Source organism: Anomaloglossus baeobatrachus, chromosome 9, assembly GCF_048569485.1.
Source record: "Anomaloglossus baeobatrachus isolate aAnoBae1 chromosome 9, aAnoBae1.hap1, whole genome shotgun sequence".
NCBI lineage: Eukaryota > Metazoa > Chordata > Amphibia > Anura > Aromobatidae > Anomaloglossus > Anomaloglossus baeobatrachus.
The window spans coordinates 210,600,361-210,621,496 of NC_134361.1; the positions used below are offsets into that span (position 1 = coordinate 210,600,361).

Here is a 21,136-nt window from a genome sequence, read left to right on the forward strand (position 1 = left end):
GTCTCCACCATACGCAGGCCTCCTGGCACCGCAGCTCAATAGCGCCACCTGTAGGCACTTTCCAGACATTCGGAGACACAACATGTGACGTCATTTCCTATAACATTGAGCAGAATTATGATTGCAGCTCTAGTTCTTTCACTGTAGGAAACATCTCCAGCTAAATAAATCCTCCGTATTACACGCACAGCCCAGGACTTACTCTCTGTCCTCCTCCCTCCAGACCCCTCTGCCCTCCTCCCTCCAGACTCCTCTGTCCTCCTCCCTCCAGACCCCTCTGCCCTCCTCCCTCCAGACTCCTCTGTCCTCCTCCCTCCAGACTCCTCTGTCCTCCTCCCTCCAGACTCCTCTGTCCTCTTCCCTCCAGACCCCTCTGTCCTCCTCCCTCCAGACTCCTCTGTCCTCCTCCCTCCAGACCCCTTTCTCCCTCTCCCTCCAGACTCCTCTGTCCTCCTCCCTCCAGACCCCTCTGTCCTCCTCCCGCCAGACTCCTCTGTCCTCCTCCTTCCAGACTTCCCCATCTCCTCCCTCCAGACTCCTCTGTCCTCCTCCCGCCAGACTCCTCTGTCCTCCTCCTTCCAGACTTCCCCATCTCCTCCCTCCAGACTCCTCTGTCCTTCTCCCTCCAGACTCCTCTGTCCTTCTCCCTCCAGACTCCTCTGTCCTTCTCCCTCCAGACTCCTCTGTCCTTCTCCCTCCAGACTCCTCTGTCCTCCTCCCTCCAGACTCCTCTGTCCTCCTCCCTCTAGACTCCTCTGTCCTTCTCCCTCCAGACTCCTCTGTCCTCCTCCCTCCAGACTCCTCTGTCCTCCTCCCTCCAGATGCCTCTGTCCTCCTCCCTCCAGACTCCTCTGTCCTCCTCCCTCCAGAATCCTCTGTCCTTCTCCCTCCAGACCTCTCTGTCCTCCTCCCTCCAGACCCCTCTGTCCTCTTCCCTCCAGACACCTCTGTCCTCCTCCCTCCAGACCCCTCTGTCCTCCTCCCTCCAGACCCCTCTGTCCTCCTCCCTCCAGACTCTTCTGTCCTCCTCCCTCCAGACCTCTCTGTCCTCCTCCCTCCAGACCCCTCTGTCCTCTTCCCTCCAGACCCCTCTGTCCTCCTCCCTCTAGACCCCTCTGTCCTCCTCTCTCCAGTCTCCTCTGTCCTCTTCCCTCCAGACTCCTCTGTCCTCCTCCTTCCAGACTTCCCCATCTCCTCCCTCAAGACTCCTCTGTCCTCTTCGCTCCAGACTCCTCTGTCCTCCTCCCTCCAGACTTCTCTGTCCTCCTCCCTCCAGACTCCTCCGTCCTCCTCCCTCCAGACTCCTCCGTCCTCCTCCCTCCAGACTCCTCTGTCCTCCTCCCTCCAGACTCCTCTGTCCTCCTCCCTCAAGACTCCTCTGTTCTTCTCCCTCCAGACCCCTCTGTCCTCCTCCCTCCAGACTCCTCTGTCCTCCTCCCACCAGACTCCTCTGTCCTCCTCCCTCCAGACTCCTCTGTCCTCCTCCCTCCAGACCCTTCTGTCCTCCTCCCTCCAGACCCTTCTGTCCTCCTCCCTCCAGACTCCTCTGTCCTTCTCCCTCCAGACCCCTCTGTCCTCCTTCCTCCAGACTCCTCTGTCCTCCACCCTCCAGACTCCTCTGTCGTCCGCCTTCCAGACTTCTCCGTCTCCTCCCTCCAGACCCCTCTGTCCTCCTCCCTCCAGTCTCCTCTGTTCTCTTCCCTCCAGACTCCTCTGTTCTCCTCCCTCCAGACTCCTCTGTCCTCCTCCCTCCAGACTCCTCTGTCCTCCTCCCTCCAGACTCCTCTGTCCTCCTCCCTCCAGACTCCTCTGTCCTACTCCTTCCAGACTTCCCCATCTCCTCCCTCCAGACTCCTCTGTTCTCCTCCCTCCAGACTCCTCTGTCCTCCTCCCTCCAGACTCCTCTGTCCTCCTCCCACCAGACCCCTCTGTCCTCCTCCCTCCACACTCCTCTGTCCTTCTCCCTCCAGACCCCTCTGTCCTCCTCCCTCCAGACTCCTCTGTCCTCCACCCTCCAGACTCCTCTGTCGTCCGCCTTCCAGACCTCTCTGTCCTCCTCCCTCCAGACCCCTCTGTCCTCTTCCCTCCAGACACCTCTGTCCTCCTCCCTCTAGACCCCTCTGTTCTCCTCCCTCTAGACCCCTCTGTCCTCCTCCCTCCAGACTCCTCTATCATCCTCCTTCCAGACTTCTCCGTCTCCTCCCTCCAGACTCCTCTGTCCTCCTCCCTCCAGACTCCTGTGTCCTCCTCCCTCCAGACTCCTCCGTCTTCCTCCCTCCAGACTCCTCCATCCTCCTCCCTCCAGACTCCTCCGTCCTCCTCCCTCCAGACTCCTCCAGACTCCTCCCTCCAGACTCCTCCGCCCTCCTCCCTCCAGACTCCTCCCTCCAGACTCCTCTGTCCTCCTCCCTCCAGACTCCTCCATCCTCCTCCCTCCAGACTCCTCCGTCCACCTCCCTCCAGACTCCTCCGTCCTCCTCCCTCCAGACTCCTCTGTCCTCCTCCCTCCAGACTCCTCTGTCCTCCTCCCTCCAGACCCCTCTGTCCTCCTCCCTCCAGACTCCTCTGTCCTCCTCCCTCCAGACTCCTCTGTCCTTCTCCCTCCAGACTCCTCTGTCCTTCTCCCTCCAGACCCCTCTGTCCTCCTCCCTCCAGACCCCTCTGTCCTCCTCCCTTCAGACTCCTCTGTCCTCCACCCTCCAGACTCCTCTGTCGTCCGCCTTCCAGACTTCTCCGTCTCCTCCCTCCAGACCCCTCTGTCCTCCTCCCTCCAGTCATCTCTGTCCTCTTCCCTCTAGACTCTTCTGTCCTCCTCCTTCCAGACTTCCCCATCTCCTCCCTCAAGACTTCTCTGTCCTCTTCGCTCCAGACTCCTCTGTCCTCCTCCCTCCAGACTCCTCTGTCCTACTCCCTCAAGACTCCTCTGTCCTACTCCTTCCAGACTTCCCCATCTCCTTCCTCCAGACTCCTCTGTCCTCCTCCCTCCAGACTCCTCTGTCCTCCTCCCTCCAGACTCCTCTGTCCTCCTCCCTCCAAACTCCTCTGTCCTCCTCCCTCCAGACTCCTCTGTCCTCCTCCCTCCAGACTCCTCTGTCCTCCTCCCTCCAGACTCCTCTGTCCTACTCCCACCAGACCCCTCTGTCCTACTCCCACCAGACCCCTCTGTCCTACTCCCACCAGAGCCCTCTGTCCTACTCCCTCCAGACCCCTCTGTCCTACTCCCTCCAGACCCCTCTATCCTCCTCCTTCCAGACTTTTCCGTCTCCTCCCTCCACACTCCTCTGTCCTCCTCCCTCCAGACCTCTCTGTCCTCCTCCACCGATGACAATGATACACCTAGTATTAGGAGACATGTGCCACAAAGGGGTCAGCACAGGTAAAACAAACAATGGATGACATCACAGCTGCTTTAGGTCACGCCGTAAAGAGAAACTGTGGCGGTCTCCACAATACGGAGGTCTCCTGGCCCTACAGCTCAATAGTGCCTCCTTTAGGTACTTTCCAGACATTCAGAGTCATCACATGTGACGTAGTTTCCAATAACATTGAGCAGAATTATGATTTCAGCTCTGAAGTATAATGAGCCTCAGGACTATCACTGTACGAAACATCTTGACATAAAAAAAGCCCAGCACTTACTCTCTACCACAAGGGTGAAGGTCTTCTCTGCGGTTCCAGCAGGGCTTGATGCTAGACATGTGTAAACTCCTGCATCGGAAACTTGCACATGGGATATTCTGCAGAGAAAGGAGCAATATGTATAAGGAACGTGCGGTCACCCCTTTTGAGCGGTCCATGGTACGGGTGCCGGTGCTTGATGAATTCTCGCACATTGGTCCTGGCACCCGATAGTGCTCACAATCTACCTTCTCCATTGTAGACCCCCCATCGGGGTCAATCATATGTCCCCGCTTGTCACCCCTGCAGTTGACCCCGACTCCTTACCGGAGAATCCGTCCTCCTGAAGACACTCTGAGGAAGTGAGACGTGGCCAGTGGATGTCCGTCCTTCATCCAGGTCAGCTGCATGGGCAGGGAGCTGCCGGCGTGGCACTCTAGGGTGGCCTGCGATCCAGGAATGCTGCTGACAATCTCTGAGATGTTTGTGCCGGATTCAAACACTGGAGGGGCTAAGAGTGCCATAATAAAAAAACAAAAAAATTGACATAAATTGATTTTCCTCCCCCTCCGCAGTGATGGTGGCGACATCTGACAGAATCGGCATCTCCCTCACCGAGGATGCTCAAGACGAAAACCTTTGTGTCTTCTCCTGCGATGTTGCGTGCCAGACACGTATAGCGGCCGGAGTCCGAGGCCTGGACTGACGGGAGGACCAGGGACTGTCCGTCCGGAGAAAACCTGGGAAAACAGCACAGGTGGTGAGTGCATAACACCAAGCGAGACCTGGGCACGCCGGGCGAAACGTGGCACGCCGGGCGAAACGTGGGCATGCTGGACATATGGGAGCCCAGGTACTGGATCTAAACTGGTGGCAACACCGAGATCCATAGACAATATGGAGAGGAGTCTGCAGCTCTCTGAGCCAGTGCTCGCTGGGGTGGATGAGAATGGAAGCACGGAGCAGCAGGATGGCGAGGCAGCGAGCGGGAGACAGACGGTGGGTGAGTACATAAAGAAGGGAATTTTGTTACTTACCGTAAATTCCTTTTCTTCTAGCTCCTATTGGGAGACCCAGACGATTGGGTGTATAGCACTGCCTCCGGAGGCCACACAAAGCAATTACACTAAAAAGTGTAAGGCCCCTCCCCTTCTGGCTATACACCCCCAGTGGGATCACTGGCTCACCAGTTTTAGTGCAAAAGCAAGAAGGAGGAAAGCCAATAACTGGTTTAAACAAATTCACTCCGAAGTAACGTCGGAGAACTGAAAAACCATTCAACATGAACAACATGTGTACCCGAAAAACCACCAAAAATCCCGAAGGACAACAGGGCGGGTGCTGGGTCTCCCAATAGGAGCTAGAAGAAAAGGAATTTACGGTAAGTAACAAAATTCCCTTCTTCTTCGGCGCTCCATTGGGAGACCCAGACGATTGGGACGTCCAAAAGCTGTCCCTGGGTGGGTAAAGAAATACCTCATGTTAGAGCTGCAAAGACAGCCCTCCCCTACGGGGAGGCAACTGCCGCCTGCAGGACTCTTCTACCTAGGCTGGCGTCCGCCGAAGCATAGGTATGCACCTGATAATGTTTGGTGAAAGTGTGCAGACACGACCAGGTAGCTGCCTGGCACACCTGTTGAGCCGTAGCCTGGTGTCGTAATGCCCAGGACGCACCCACGGCTCTGGTAGAATGGGCCTTCAGCCCTGATGGAACCGGAAGCCCAGCAGAACGGTAGGCTTCAAGAATTGGTTCTTTGATCCATCGAGCCAGGGTGGCTTTGGAAGCCTGCGACCCCTTGCGCTGGCCAGCGACAAGGACAAAGAGTGCATCAGAGCGGCGCAGGGGCGCCGTGCGGGAAATGTAGATTCTGAGTGCTCTCACCAGATCTAACAAATGTAAATCCTTTTCATACCGGTGAACCGGATGAGGACAAAAAGAAGGTAAGGAGATATCCTGATTAATATGAAACGAGGATACTACCTTAGGGAGAAACTCCTGAATGGGACGCAGCACTACCTTGTCCTGGTGGACCACCAGGAAGGGAGCCTTGGATGACAGCGCTGCTAGCTCAGACACTCTCCGAAGAGACGTGATCGCTACCAGAAAGGCCACTTTCCGTGATAGTCGAGAGAGTGAAACATCCGTCAGAGACTCGAAAGGCGGCTTCTGGAGAGCAACTAGTACCCTGTTCAGATCCCATGGATCTAACGGCCGCTCGTACGGGGGGACGATATGACCAAACCCCCTGCAGGAACGTGCGTACCTGCGGACGTCGTGCTAGACGCTTCTGAAAAAAACACCAATAGCGCCGAGACTTGCCCTTTAAGGGAGCCGAGCGACAAGCCCTTTTCCAACCCAGATTGCAGGAAGGAAAGAAAAGTAGGCAATGCCAATGGCCAGGGGGACACTCCTTGTACAGAGCACCAGTAAAAGAAAATCTTCCACTTCCGTGGTAGATCTTAGCAGACGTGGGCTTCATAGCCTGTCTCATGGTGGCAACGACCCCGTGGGATAATCCTGAGGACACTAGGATCTAGGACGCAATGGCCACACAGTAGGTTCAGGGCCGTAGAATTCAGATGGAAAAACGGCCCTTGGGACAGTAATTCTGGCCGGTCTGGTAGTGCCCACGGTTGACCGACCGTGAGATGCCTGTCGCCAGAGCTCTTTGATCGTCATGAAAACCGGGACCTTGCTGTTGTGCCGATTCGTGAAACCCGTCCGGGTGCAGAGACCATTCTCCTGCGTCCACGCCCTGGTGACTGAGGAAGTCTGCTTCCCAGTTTTCTACGCCCGGGATGTGAACTGCGGATATGGTGTATGCTCTGTCTTCCACCCCTAGCAGAATCCGGCGGACTTCCTGGGAGGCTCGCCGACTGCGTAGTCCGCCTTGGTGGTTGATGTATGCCACCGCTGTGGATTGTCCGACTGAATTCGGATCTGTTGGCCTTCCAGCCACTGCAGGAAGTCTTGCAGGGCCATATGCACTGCCCAGAGCTCCAGACAATTGATCTGAAGAGTGGACTCCTCTGAAGAGAGTCCTTGATCGTCTGAGAAAGGGGGACGTTCCTGTGTAGGGACATCGACTTCCCCTCCCATTAGCGAAGAATGTTCTATTGAAGTGGACGCAGATGAAACTGCGTGAAAGGGACTGCCTCTGGATGAGGTGTCTCCTTGAAGGAGAGACTGCACCCCCGTCTGTAGTGACCGCTGTTTGTCCAGTGGAAGCTTCACCATCGCTGAGAGAGTGTGAAACCCCAAGCTAGGATATGCCAGCGATTGGGTTTAACTTTGAAAAGTTGAGGACCCACCCGAAACTCTGGGAAGTCTCCAGCGCCATGTTCAGGCTGTGTTGGCATGCCTCTTAAAAGAGTGCCTTGACAAGTAGATGGTCTAAGTAAGGGATCACAGGGTGACCCTGAGAGTGCGGGAGTGGTCCCACTGCTGCCATGAACTTGGTGAAAACCCGTGGGGCTGTCGCCAGACCGAAGGGTAGGGCTACGAACCGAAGATGCTCGTCTTCAATAACGAATCGTAGCAAACGCCGGTGCTCTGGAGCAATCGGCACGTGGAGATAAGCATCCTGATGTCTATTGATGCTAGGAAATCTCCTTGAGACATTGAGGCAATGACGGAGCGGAGGGATTCCATCCGGAACCGCCTGGTTTTCCCGTGCTTGTTGAGCAGTTTAAGGTCCAGAACGGAACGGAAGGAGTCGTCCTATTTTGTCACCCCGACCAGATCGGAGTAAAAAGTGTCTCTTGTTCCTGAGGAGGAACCGGGATTACGACTCCTACTGCCTGCAGAAGAGCCTCAACTCGGCCGGTGAGGAAGTTTTTGCGACAAACTGTCTCTCACCCACCGGCCATTGACCTGTGGCAGTTAAATGTCGCTAAAGCGGGGGAGTCTGCCACCGAACGCGGACGCGGAGAGAGAGGGCTGAAAGTCATGAGAAAACCGCCTTGGTAGCGGTTCCTCCGGCTGTCTTCTCCGGGCGTGATTAAGCCCGCCAGGAACCTGCGCCCCTCTGAGCCTTTTGAGTCCTGTTGGACGAGGGCAATTGGGACGTGCCCGAGCCTGGGAAGGACCGAAACCTCGACTGTCCCTTCTCCTGATGGGTCTTGTTTGATAGCTGGGGTAAGGAAGAATCCGTACCCTTGGACAGTTGAATGATTTAATCCAACCGCTCACGAAACAGTCTGTCACCAGATAAAGGCAATCTGGTTAAGCACTTTTGTGGAAGCAGCATCTGCTCCAATCCCTTAACACTAGGAGCGTAACAACACGGAGTTGGCGGACGCCACTGACGTACGGCTCGTAGAGTCCAGGACAGCATAAACAGCTTGAGTCGCAATGCCGACATTGCGAGGAGAAGGACGCTACTGCGGCCAAGATGTACATGTGACCGCGTCCCTCTGCGCAATACTAGCTGAAATAGCTTGGAGTGCCTCTATGGCTGCGAATGCCGGGGCAACCGACCCGCCGATAGGGCTATCTGTCTGTCAATGGCATCTTTAAGTGAAGTCCCATCTTCCACTGCAACTATAGATCTAGCCGCAAGCCTGGAGATTGGGGGATCCACCCTTGGAGCGCTTGAGCACGTCAGGGGGGAAGAGACAACGCGTATCCTCAATACGGTTGGAGAAACGCTTATCGGGATAAGCGTGGTGTTCCTGGACTGCTTCTCTGGAGTCAGAGTGACCAGAAAAGTACTCAATATACGCTTGAGATACCGAAATAGGGATTTCTTCTGCTGTGAAGCTGACCCCTCCACTGGAGGAGTTGAGGGAGAAATACCCAACCTTCCATTGATGGACGCTATAAGATTATTCACTATAGCGTCACCATCCGGTGTATCCGGATTGAGAGCGGTCTCAGGATCAGAGTCCTGAACAGCTACGGCTGCCTCATCATACAGAGAGTACTGTGATGAAGTCGAGGGCCGTTCTTAGGGAGCTCGCTTAGGCCGTCTGGGACTGTCGTCCGTGTCAGAGCCTGCACCCTGGGATGCATGGGACCCTCCTGGAGCCATGATTTGTTTCGAAATCAGGGTGGCCAGGGGCATTGAATCAACATTGCCCAAGGTCTGTCTGGACTGCAAAGTCTGTAAGATGTTAGTCATAGCCACAGACAATATATCAGCGGAAACTGCAACTCCGTCCCTGTCCCTGGACAGGGATCACAGGTGGTTCTTTTGGCCACCTGTAGCAGAGACCCCGTTGAATAATTGCACACACTGGGGGTCCTGGAACAGTCGCATGCAGTACAAGCAGCATAGAAAGCCTGTGCCTTGGCACCCATGCTTTTTTTTTTTTGCTGTTGCTGTCTAGCCATCTAGGAGCATTAGCCAAGAATAGCGACCGTACAGTGCAATGTATAGCATACAAGCATGAAGTACAATAAACACTTCAGCACATGCAGTACAAGGAGCATAGAAAGCCTGTGCCTTGGCACCTTTGCTTTTCTGCTGCCGTTGTCTAGTTATTCAGGAGCATTAGCCAGGAAAAGCGACATACAGTGAATGTATAGCATACAAGCATGAAAATAACCACTGCAGCACATGCAATCCAAGCAGCATTGAAAGCTTGTGCCTTAGCACCCTTGCTTTTCTGCTGCTGTTGTCTAGTCATCAAGGAGCATTAGCCAAGAATAGCGACATGCAGTGAATGTACAAGCATGAAAATAAACTCTGCAGTACATGCAATCCAAGCAGCATTGAAAGCTTGTGCCTTAGCACCATTGCTGTTTGCTGCCGCTGTCTAGCCATCTAGGCGGGTAGACAGCCAAGAATAGCCCTTACAGTGCAATGTAAAGCATACAAGCATAAAGGACACATGACACTGCAGCACATGCAAGACAAGCAGCATATAGAGTCCGTGCTTTAGCACCCCTGATCTTTTGCTGCTGTTTCTAGGTCTGCATCCTGAATAGCGACCGTACAAAAGTACAACAGGACACTTCGGCATTAGTGGGTCAGCACTTTAGTTGCCGCTTACCGCCCGCAGAAAAGCGGGTGTGTGGCGCCGGAATCCTGTGCTGGTAGCTCAGTGTCTCCGTTTTCCCGCTCTGCGTGCCGGAATGGCTGCCGGCGTCCAGAGGAGAGGGGCGGGCCGAGGGCGTGCCCGAGACAAGAGCGGGAACCCGGCGCCCACTGTGTCTAGTGAAGGGGGCTGGAGAATGCAAATAAAGCTCCAGCCCTCGGCGCTGCTATAGAACAGCGTCTCTCCCTGTCCCTGAGTGACAGGGTGGGGGCGGGAACGAAGCGGCGCTAGGCCGCAAAAGCCGGGGACTAAAGTTAGAAGCGCCGCCGCCGTAAAAGCGCGGTCGGCGCGTCCCCGGCGCACTACAAGTCGCAGCTGCGCCGCCGCTCCAGGGGCGGTCGGCGCGGCGGTCCCCACACGTAAAGTCCCCCAGTAATCTGCAGGGACTATAAGCCCAGCGCACAGCGCTACAGTCCCCGGCGCACTAGCACACCCAGCAAGCCTGGAGTGTGCGTGGCCTGCCATACGGGGACACAGAGTACCTGAAAGTTGCAGGGCCTTGTCCCTGAACGGCACTCCCGCTCCACATCCAGCAGGTTCTATGGGTCTGTGGATGGAGCCCGGCCTCAGGGCTTGGTGGCCGGAAAGATCCCACTTCCTCAGAGCCCCTCAGGGGGATGGGGAAGGAAAACAGCATGTGGGCTCCAGCCTCCGTACCAGCAATAGGTACCTCAACCTTACAAACCGCAAGTGGGGTGAGAAGGGAGCATGCTGGGGGCCCTAGTATGGGCCCTCTTTTCTTCCATCCGATATAGTCATCAGCTACTGCTGACTGAACAGTGGAGCTTATGCATGGATGTCTGACCTCCTTCGCACAAAGCAGAAAACTGGTGAGCCAGTGATCCCACTGGGGGTGTATAGCCAGAAGGGGAGGGGCCTTACACTTTTTAGTGTAATTGCTTTGTGTGGCCTCCGGAGGCAGTGCTATACACCCAATCGTCTGGGTCTCCCAATGGAGCGCCGAAGAAATAAGATTAATGGAAATAGGAGAAAATATGTGTAACTGGGTTAAGAACTGGCTCAGTGATAGAAAACAAAGGGCGGTTATTAATGGAACTCAATATGACTGGGTCATAGGGGCCAGTATTGGGCCCTCTTCTTTTTAACATATTTATTAATGACCTTGTAGGGGACTTGTAGGGGACTTAGAGAGTAGAATCTCAATATTTGCAGATGAAGATAAACTCTGCAGGGTAATCAATACAGAGGAGGATAATTTAATATTGCAGAGAGATTTGTGTAAGCTGAAGACTTGGGCTGAGAAATGGCCATTGTAGATCAATGTGGAGGAATGTGTGGTCCTATACTTGGGCAGAGGAAATAATAATTCTGTACTTAATGGTAAAACCCTGGGTAAAACTGTCAATGAAAAAGACTTGGGTGCCTGGGTGGACGGCAAACTCTGCATTACTGTCCAGTGTCAGGCAGCTGCTGCAAAAGCTAATAAAATAATGGGATGCATTAAAAGAGGCTGAGATTCTCATGAGAAGAACATAGTCTTACCCCTATACAAGTCACTAGTGCGACCACACATATACTGGGCACAATATTAGCGTCCGGTGTATAAGGACAGAGCTGAAGAAGCGCGGGTGAAGGGAAGAGCGACTGAGGTTATTAAAGGAATGGGCGACTGCAGAAGACGGGTTATTACAGGAATGGACGACTGCAGAAGACGGGTTATTACAGGAATGGACGACTGCAGAAGACGGGTTATTACAGGAATGGGCGACTGCAGAAGACGGGTTATTACAGGAATGGGCGACTGCAGAAGACGGGTTATTACAGGAATGGGCGACAGCAGAAGACGGGTTATTACAGGAATGGACGACTGCAGAAGACGGGTTATTACAGGAATGGGCGACTGCAGAAGACGGGTTATTACAGGAATGGGCGACTGCAGAAGACGGGTTATTACAGGAATGGACGACTGCAGAAGACGGGTTATTAGAGGAATGGGCGACTGAAGAAGACGGGTTATTACAGGAATGGGCGACTGCAGAAGACGGGTTATTACAGGAATGGGTGTCACAAACCACCGGGGGGTCACTCAGAAATCCCCCGCGCTGGCTACCAGTACGTCACAATCGGGGGGTAACAAGTGGGGGTCACCCCTACTTTATACCTCCCGACCGACAGACAGAGCACGTGACGCGCTCTCTAGCGCCCCTCTTATAGTCAGGCCAATTATGGAATTGCCCGACAATAAGCAAGGAGGCCGCTATACTACTTATGCCGATTATTGAAGGGTCCCCGGTGAGAGTAAGGTATATATTCCCCCGACCTCCGCGGGCGGAATATATAATATCTTCCCGAATCTCACTGGCCTCCCCACAATAATCCTTGGCACAACTCGCTGCCACCAACCGCTTCACGGTAACTATTAGCCGAACACACAGACGTGGGATTCAAGATCGAGATAACAGAACAGCCCAATATTAATTATATAATTTAATCGCCTAAAGCACACTAGAAACTACAATATATACAATAGGGAATCTACAGAATATACAGTTATGTCAGAGTACAGTTACAATCAAAGCATGGGTTACAAACAGGTATACAATTACATCAGTTACCTTGTGCGTCTGGCCACAGGGGGGCGCTGTAGACCAGGTTTCTAGGATTCTTCCTCACAGGTCTTTCCCAACCAGGCCCCCGAGCAGAAGAACGCTGGAAAATGGCCGAAGTAGGGTTATCAACCTGGGCAGATCCAGGTCCCCTCCTACCTTAGTGACCTCACAGGGAAGCACTGCCACTCCCCCTGCATGGATCAGAATTATCCAGCAAAGGGGATTTTGGCTATAACTTTGCCTGGGAGCGTCGTAGGCAGACGCCAATGCTCTCATTGTGACAGTTATGAATTTAGCTACAGAACGAGGGGACTCATGACCTGTCTGCCAGTTCCCCATTGGCTGATATCACGCCTGGGGCATTTCCCAATGTCCTGTTCCCATAAAAAGGGGGTGCCGGCATCGTCCACATGCGGAGACACCATTTTTATGGTTGCCATATTTATCGGAAATATGGCTTGCGAGATATGAACCATTTTTTACTGGAGTCGTTCTGTCTGGCTATTTCCATAGCCTTGCTAATTAGATAGCAGCTCCTACTACAGGGTGACGGCAGGGAGTCATCCTGTGTCCATTGTCCCAAAGCCACCTAATTTCCATATCACAGGACATGGCCATGGAGTTTGTTGCTAAACCAGTTGTGTGGGGGAAAGGGGGGTTGACACCAGGAGAGGGCTTCCTGACATACTTGAATATCATGATTTATCGTCATCTCTCCGGATTTACCTCACACCTCCCCCCTTTTGAGGGCGCTAGGGGGCAGCACACTCCGGTGTTCCCCCGTGCGCCCGTCCGCGACCTCTCCTTGTCGGGACAGCCCGTCTGCGTTACCGTGGTCACGGCCCCTTTTGTGGCGAATGGTGAAGTTGTATTGCTGGAGCGCAAGGCTCCATCGCAACAATCGCCCATTCGTCCCAGAGACGGTGTGCAACCAGCTGAGGGGATTGTGGTCCGTCTCCACGATGAAGTGGCGCCCGTATAGATAGGGTTGCAGACGCTGCAGGGCCCACACTATGGCCAGGCACTCCTTCTCCATCGTGGAATAGGCAACTTCCCTTGGTAACAGCTTCCTGCTCAGGTACAAGACTGGGTGCTCTTGGCTCGCAGAGTCCACCTGGCTGAGCACCGCACCGAGGCCGAAGTCACTGGCGTCGGTCTGTACTACAAACGGCCGCGTGAAGTCGGCTGCCTGTAGCACGGGCGGGCTGGACAGGGCGTCCTTTAGGGCCCGGAAGGCTGTCTCGCAGTCCATTGTCCAATCGACTGCAGAGGGCAGCTTCTTCTTGGTGAGGTCCGTCAAGGGCTTTGCCAGGCTACTATAGCATGGAACAAACCTCCTATAGTACCCGGCGGTCCCCAAGAAGGACATCACCTGCTTCTTGGTCCTGGGGGTGGGCCAGGATGCGATGGCCTCCACTTTCTCAGGCTCGGGCTTCAGCGTTCCCCCACCTACCCGGTGACCGAGGTACTGGACCTCGCTCATGGCCAGCTGACACTTTCCCGGCTTGATGGTCAAACCTGCCCGGTGGATCCGCCTGAGCACCTGTGCTAGATGCTCTAGGTGGTCCTCCCAGGTGGGACTGAAGACGGCAATGTCATCCAGGTACGCGGCCGCGTACCCTTCAAGTCCCTTGAGCAGGGTGTTGACCATCCGCTGGAAAGTGGCAGGGGCATTCCTCATCCCGAATGGCATCACCGTGGACTCGTACAGTCCAAATGGGGTAATAAAGGCAGAGCGTTCCCTGGCCTTGCGAGTCAGGGGGATCTGCCAATATCCCCGGCTCAGGTCCATGATGGTCAGGTACTGAGCCCCGGCCAACTGATCGAGCAGGTCATCGATGCGTGGCATTGGGTACGCATCGGCGACCGTGACAGCATTGAGCCCCCTGTAGTCCACGCAGAACCGAGTGGTTCGGTCCTTCTTAGGGACGAGGACTACAGGCGAGGCCCAAGCGCTGTTGGATGCCTGGATCACCCCCAGCTCCAGCATCTCGTCAATCTCCTGGCGCATGTGTTGCTGCACCTCCAGGGAGACCCGATATGCTGAACGCCGGATCGGGGGATGATCCCCAGTGTCCACGTGATGGACAGCCAAGTCAGTCCTTCCGGGCTGGTTGGTAAACAACCCCCGGAAGGGGAGGAGGGTGGCCCACAGCTGGGACCGTTGGTCCTCCAAGAGCTGGTGGCCAACCTCCACATCCTCAATGGATCCGCCTGCCCTAACCTGGGCTAGCATATCCAAGAGGGTTTCCGCTTCTCCCTCCTCGGGCAGGTTGCACACGGGGAGCGCACATGCCTCCCGCTCATGATGTGCCTTCATCATGTTCACATGGAAGGGCTTCCGCCTTCCACGGGCAGGGTCCAGGGTGACCAGGTACGTCACAGGGTTGAGCTGCTGGTACACGAGGTATGGGCCTTCCCAGGCTGCCTGAAGCTTGTCCTGTGGTACGGGGACCAGTACCCACACCTCTTGACCCACTTGGTAGGTCCTCTCACAAGCGTTCTGGTCGTACCAACGCTTCTGATCGGCCTGGGCTTGAGCCATATTGTCGTGTACCAGTTGCGTCAAGGCCTGCATTTTGTCCCGGAAGCGCATGACATACTCGATAACCGACACTCCAGGGGTGGCCAAATCCCCTTCCCAAGCCTCTTTCACCAGAGCCAGGGGGCCCCGCACACGTCGCCCGTACAGGAGCTCAAACGGTGAGAATCCTGTTGAGGCCTGTGGAACCTCCCGGTAAGCAAATAACAGGTGTGGGAGATACCGCTCCCAGTCACGCCCATGGGAGTCGACCAACATCTTAAGCATCTGCTTTAAGGTGCCATTGAACCGCTCGCACAGGCCATTAGTCTGTGGATGGTACGGGCTGGCCACCAGATGTCGCACCTGGACTTGCTTACAGAGGGCCTCCATCAGCTGGGACATGAATTGGGTCCCCCGGTCAGTGAGCATTTCCTGGGGAAAACCCACTCGGGAGAAAATCTCCAGCAATGCGGTGGCCACCTTGTCAGCCCGAATGGACGACAAGGCCACTGCTTCTGGGTACCGGGTGGCATAGTCCACTACCGTCAGTATGAAGCGTTTCCCGGAGCTGCTGGGGATGGCCAGCGGGCCGACCAGATCCACAGCCACCCTCCTGAAAGGCTCATCGATGATTGGCAGAGATACCAGTGGGGCTTTGGGGCGTGGCCCCGCCTTCCCCACTCTCTGACAGGTTTCACACGAACGGCAGTAGGCAGCCACATCGGCCCCCATTTTTGGCCAGTAGAAATGCTGGTTTAACCTGGCCTTGGTCTTAGCGATCCCTAGGTGTCCGGCCATCGGAATCTCATGTGCGATCCGCAACAACTCCGTCCGGAACGGATAGGGTACCACCAACTGTCGGTCCCTGGGCCACGCCTCCGGTGAACCCTGCTGGACCGTGGCCCGGTACAGCCGTCCTTGGTCCCAGACCACTCGCTCCGGGTCCGAGTCCGAGGGAGGCTGTGCCGCCTGCTCCTTTAGAGCTTTCAGGCTGTCGTCAGCTTCTAACGCTGCCTGAAACCCCTGACCAGATGTGGCCAGAATCGACGAGACTGTCACATCTTCGGTCAGTACCCCGGGACCTGTGTCCTGGCCTCCACCTGACTCGGCTGCCACTTGGTCAGAAGGGGAAGAGCTATCGGACCTCCGGGAGGCCCCTTGGCTTCCAGCACTCCCACTGCGGGTGACAGCGGCCACAGCCGCTGCGACCGTGGGTCGTGCCTGCTCCTCCTCCGTTCCTGACCAAGTCGCCGGTTCAGGCAGACCTACCTGGCTTCCTGACACCCCGGTTGTGGGGGAACCCTGCACCGAGATCTTACCTGGGAGCACTTCCGCTCCTGGACCGGCCCCAATCTCACCTGCCTGTTCCCCCCCTGCAGCAACAGAACCCCGCTGTGAAATCTCTGGGGACCCCACATTTGCTGTGGTAGCCCCCACCCCACACACTGGTCCTCCCCCTGCAGCACCCTGCTCTCTGCTTATCCCTGCAGAGGGCAACAGATCCCAGCTCACAGGCTGATTACTTGTAGAGGCATTGTCACACCCTTCTCTGACCCCCTCCCCTGTCACAGCTGCAGCTGTGTGTGTGTCTATGGTGTCTGTGCAAGCAGAAATATCAGAGTTCACCCCCTCCTCCCTTACATCATTCATAGATAACACATTAACATTGTCCGGAGGCACGTCAGCACTGGCTGAAGGTTCAGCCTTTGGGGCGGGGCCAAACTGGGAGGTTATTTGCCCCAAATCTGTCCCAAGTAGCACGTTTGCAGGGATCCGATCAGTTACCCCCACCTCCCTCACCCCTCGCCCTGCGCCCCAGTCCACATAAATGTCAGCAACAGGCAGCGCCGGGTCAATGCCTCCAATCCCGGAGACAGCGAGGGTTTTTCCAGGGATCAAGTCTTGGGGGGACACCATCTCAGGCCGCACCAGAGTCACCTCCGAGGCGCTGTCTCGCAGTCCTATGGTCACAGACTGGCCGACGGTGACAGGTTGGAAGCTGTCCAGGGACCTACCACCACCCCCACCCACACAATACACCTTGGGCGGCCCTTGGGACGGGGACGGAGCCGGGGCCTTGGGACGCTGAGGGCACATGGCCTTGAAGTGTCCAGGTAGGTTGCACTGGTGGCACCGTCTTGGTTCTGCCACGGGCCTGGAGAGGGGAGTTGAGGGGGACACCCCCTGCAGTCTAGGGGCAGGTGGGGCAGTCGCAGAATTCATCTTACCCCCTCTCCAGGTGCTGCTGGTGGCCGCTCTCCTGGCCTCAGGGGCCCGGTTGTTGGTGTAGTCATCGGCAAGGGCAGCTGTAGCCGTGGACCCCTTTGGCTTCTGGTCTCGGATGAACTGGCGGAGATCCTCAGGGCAGTTCCACAAGAGTTGCTCCGTGATGAACAAGTCCAGGATCTCCGGTCCGGTGGAAAGCTGCAGGCCTTGGGTCCAGTGGTCGGCAGCTCGGGCAAGTGCCCGCCGGTGGTCAGCCCAGGAGTCCTTTGGTCCCTTCTGTAGGCTCCGGAACTTCTTGCGGTAGGACTCCGGGGTGAGGTTGTACTGTTGGATCAGGGCCCGCTTGATGGTGTCGTAGCCCTGATCTGCCTCAGCAGGCAAGTCCCCAAGGACATCGAGGGCCTTACCCCTTAAACGGGGGGTCAGGTATTTGGCCCACTGGTCCTTGTTCAGATGATGCTGCAAGCAAGTCCGTTCAAAAGCAGTCAAGAAAGAGTCCAAGTCTCCATCCTTCTCCAGCACTGGGAAGTCCTCAACACGGACCTTTGGAAGTTTGGTGTCTGGAAGGTCACGGGTGGCTGATGAGGGCCGGAGCTGAGCTAGCTGCAGCTGGTAGTTACGCTCTGCCTGGCGCTCTTCACGCGCTGCTTGCCGCTCACGCTCGGCCATGAGTTCCTTGTAGCCCTCCCGGTCTCCAGCCTGGCGTAGGGCCATAGCCATTTGAAGAAGGCTATCCGAGCCTCCCAGGCTCGGTGGAATGGCACGTGGTGATCTGCGGCACGCTGCGGAGCCTGGTGATTCCCTGTCCCTTTCAGAGCGGAGGGCTGGCATCTGGCTCGTTGAGGAACCTTGGGTGAGCTCCTCCTCATCTTGTCCAGCAGTGCCAGGTTGCGCAATGTCCTCGGCAGAACGGTTTTCTGGCGTCGAGCTCCTGGAGGACTCGTGGGCAACCTCCTCATTGCTGTCCACAGCACCGTCCTCCCTCTCTTCGGCTCCTGCCTTAGCATTGGCCAGTTGCATAGCTCTGCTCCTGGTGCCATCAGCCATTCTTGCAGACTTTTGGTCACTGACACAGAACTGACACCTGATGCCTCCACCCACCTTACAGTATCTGCACTCTGACACTCTAGTGTTGAGCTAGTCTGAAGACCCCAGCAGCCACAGCTGCTGCAGGCAGTCTTTAGTGTCTGGGAGTATGGGTCTCACACTCACACACACTATTATCTCGATCCCACCGCTATGCCACCAATATGTCACAAACCACCGGGGGGTCACTCAGAAATCCCCCGCGCTGGCTACCAGTACGTCACAATCGGGGGGTAACAAGTGGGGGTCACCCCTACTTTATACCTCCCGACCGACAGACAGAGCACGTGACGCGCTCTCTAGCGCCCCTCTTATAGTCAGGCCAATTATGGAATTGCCCGACAATAAGCAAGGAGGCCGCTATACTACTTATGCCGATTATTGAAGGGTCCCCGGTGAGAGTAAGGTATATATTCCCCCGACCTCCGCGGGCGGAATATATAATATCTTCCCGAATCTCACTGGCCTCCCCACAATAATCCTTGGCACAACTCGCTGCCACCAACCGCTTCACGGTAACTATTAGCCGAACACACAGACGTGGGATTCAAGATCGAGATAACAGAACAGCCCAAGATTAATTATATAATTTAATCGCCTAAAGCACACTAGAAACTACAATATATACAATAGGGAATCTACAGAATATACAGTTATGTCAGAGTACAGTTACAATCAAAGCATGGGTTACAAACAGGTATACAATTACATCAGTTACCTTGTGCGTCTGGCCACAGGGGGGCGCTGTAGACCAGGTTTCTAGGATTCTTCCTCACAGGTCTTTCCCAACCAGGCCCCCGAGCAGAAGAACGCTGGAAAATGGCCGAAGTAGGGTTATCAACCTGGGCAGATCCAGGTCCCCTCCTACCTTAGTGACCTCACAGGGAAGCACTGCCACTCCCCCTGCATGGATCAGAATTATCCAGCAAAGGGGATTTTGGCTATAACTTTGCCTGGGAGCGTCGTAGGCAGACGCCAATGCTCTCATTGTGACAGTTATGAATTTAGCTACAGAACGAGGGGACTCATGACCTGTCTGCCAGTTCCCCATTGGCTGATATCACGCCTGGGGCATTTCCCAATGTCCTGTTCCCATAAAAAGGGGGTGCCGGCATCGTCCACATGCGGAGACACCATTTTTATGGTTGCCATATTTATCGGAAATATGGCTTGCGAGATATGAACCATTTTTTACTGGAGTCGTTCTGTCTGGCTATTTCCATAGCCTTGCTAATTAGATAGCAGCTCCTACTACAGGGTGACGGCAGGGAGTCATCCTGTGTCCATTGTCCCAAAGCCACCTAATTTCCATATCACAGGACATGGCCATGGAGTTTGTTGCTAAACCAGTTGTGTGGGGGAAAGGGGGGTTGACACCAGGAGAGGGCTTCCTGACATACTTGAATATCATGATTTATCGTCATCTCTCCGGATTTACCTCACAATGGGCGACTGCAGAAGACGGGTTATTACAGGAATGGGCGACTGCAGGAGACGGGTTATTACAGGAATGGGAAACTGCAGAAGACGGGTTATTACAGGAATGGGTGACTGCAGAAGACGGGTTATTACAGGAATGGACGACTGCAGAAGACGGGTTATTACAGGAATGGGCGACTGCAGAAGACGGGTTATTACAGGAATGGACGACTGCAGAAGACGGGTTATTACAGGAATGGACGACTGCAGAAGACGGGTTATTACAGGAAAGGGCGACTGCAGAAGACGGGTTATTACAGGAATGGGCGACTGCAGAAGACAGGTTATTACAGGAATGGGCGACTGCAGAAGACGGGTTATTACAGGAATGGGCGACTGCAGAAGACGGGTTATTACAGGAATGGCCGACTGCTGAAGACGGGTTATTACAGGAATGGCCGACTGCTGAAGACGTAAATTTACATAGTAGCAGTCATACACAATGTCATCTTACAATCTACTCACTGGATGTTTGGAGAAGAGAATAAATCCAGGGGTCTCCCGTCCTTCAGCCATAGTACTTGGGGGGGCGGTGTGCCCTCGGCCGGACACTCCAGTGTCACTTCCCGCGTCACCTGGATTATCCGCTCACTGGGAAGATCGGACCCGAAGATTCTTGGAGCCACTGCCAAATCGAAAGACTGAATGACGGCACAATCTAATGAGTGACGTTACACTGGACGGTGATGGCCGCGGCCGCCCACCTTGTACCAGCAGCAGGAAGTCCTTATGAGCCTCGGACAGCGCGTTCTGTGCCCGGCAGCGGTATCGCCCCGCGTGGGCAGGCCGGACGCCGCTGATCTGTAGGCGGCCCCCACTGACAGTCACCCCCAGCTGCCCGGCATCTACACACAGCAAAGAAAAATGACAATTCTGCCAACACCAGATACAGCAGTGAACGGAGAACCGCGCAGAACAGGCAATACACCAGTGCGGAACATATACCCCACCAGTAATCTCTACTGGTCAGTGCGTGTATCTAATCCTCTACTATTTGATACTGTCTTCTGAACTGAGTATCTAATCCTCTCCTGTGTGATACTGTCTGCTGAGCCGTGTATCTAACCCTCTCCAGTGTGATACTGTCTGCTGAGCTGTGTATCTAATCCTATCCTGTGTGATACTATCTGCTGAGCTGTGTATCTAATCCTCTCCTGTGTGATACTGTCTGCTGAGCCGTGTATCTAATCCTCTCCTGTGTGATACTGTCTGCTGAACTGTGTATCTAACCCTATCATGTGTGATACTGTCTGCTGAGCTGTGTATCTAATCCTATCATGTGTGATACTGTCTTCTGAACTGTGTATCTAATCCTCTCCTGTGTGATACTGTCTGCTGAGCCGTGTATCTAACCCTCTCCAGTGTGATACTGTCTGCTGAGCTGTGTATCTAATCCTATCCTGTGTGATACTGTCTGCTGAGCTGTGTATCTAATCCTCTCCTGTGTGATACTGTCTGCTGAGCCGTGTATCTAATCCTCTCCTGTGTGATACTGTCTGCTGAACTGTGTATCTAATCCTATCATGTGTGATACTGTCTGCTGAGCTGTGTATCTAATCCTCTCCTGTGTGATACTGTCTGCTGAACTGTG

General features: G+C 55.0%; 1 protein-coding gene across 1 annotated transcript in view; it reads right to left on the reverse strand.

Moving 5' to 3' along the window:
• Nucleotides 1-21,136, reverse strand: part of HMCN2 (hemicentin 2) — a 181,402-nt gene that overhangs the window by 31,516 nt on the left and 128,750 nt on the right. The window contains exons 63-67 of the mRNA XM_075324357.1: nt 20,250-20,390; nt 20,011-20,170; nt 4,234-4,358; nt 3,946-4,129; nt 3,640-3,737 (exon numbers count right to left, since the gene is read on the reverse strand). Of these exons, the coding sequence (XP_075180472.1) occupies nt 3,640-3,737; nt 3,946-4,129; nt 4,234-4,358; nt 20,011-20,170; nt 20,250-20,390 (708 nt within the window). The remainder of the gene's footprint in view (nt 1-3,639; nt 3,738-3,945; nt 4,130-4,233; nt 4,359-20,010; nt 20,171-20,249; nt 20,391-21,136) is intronic.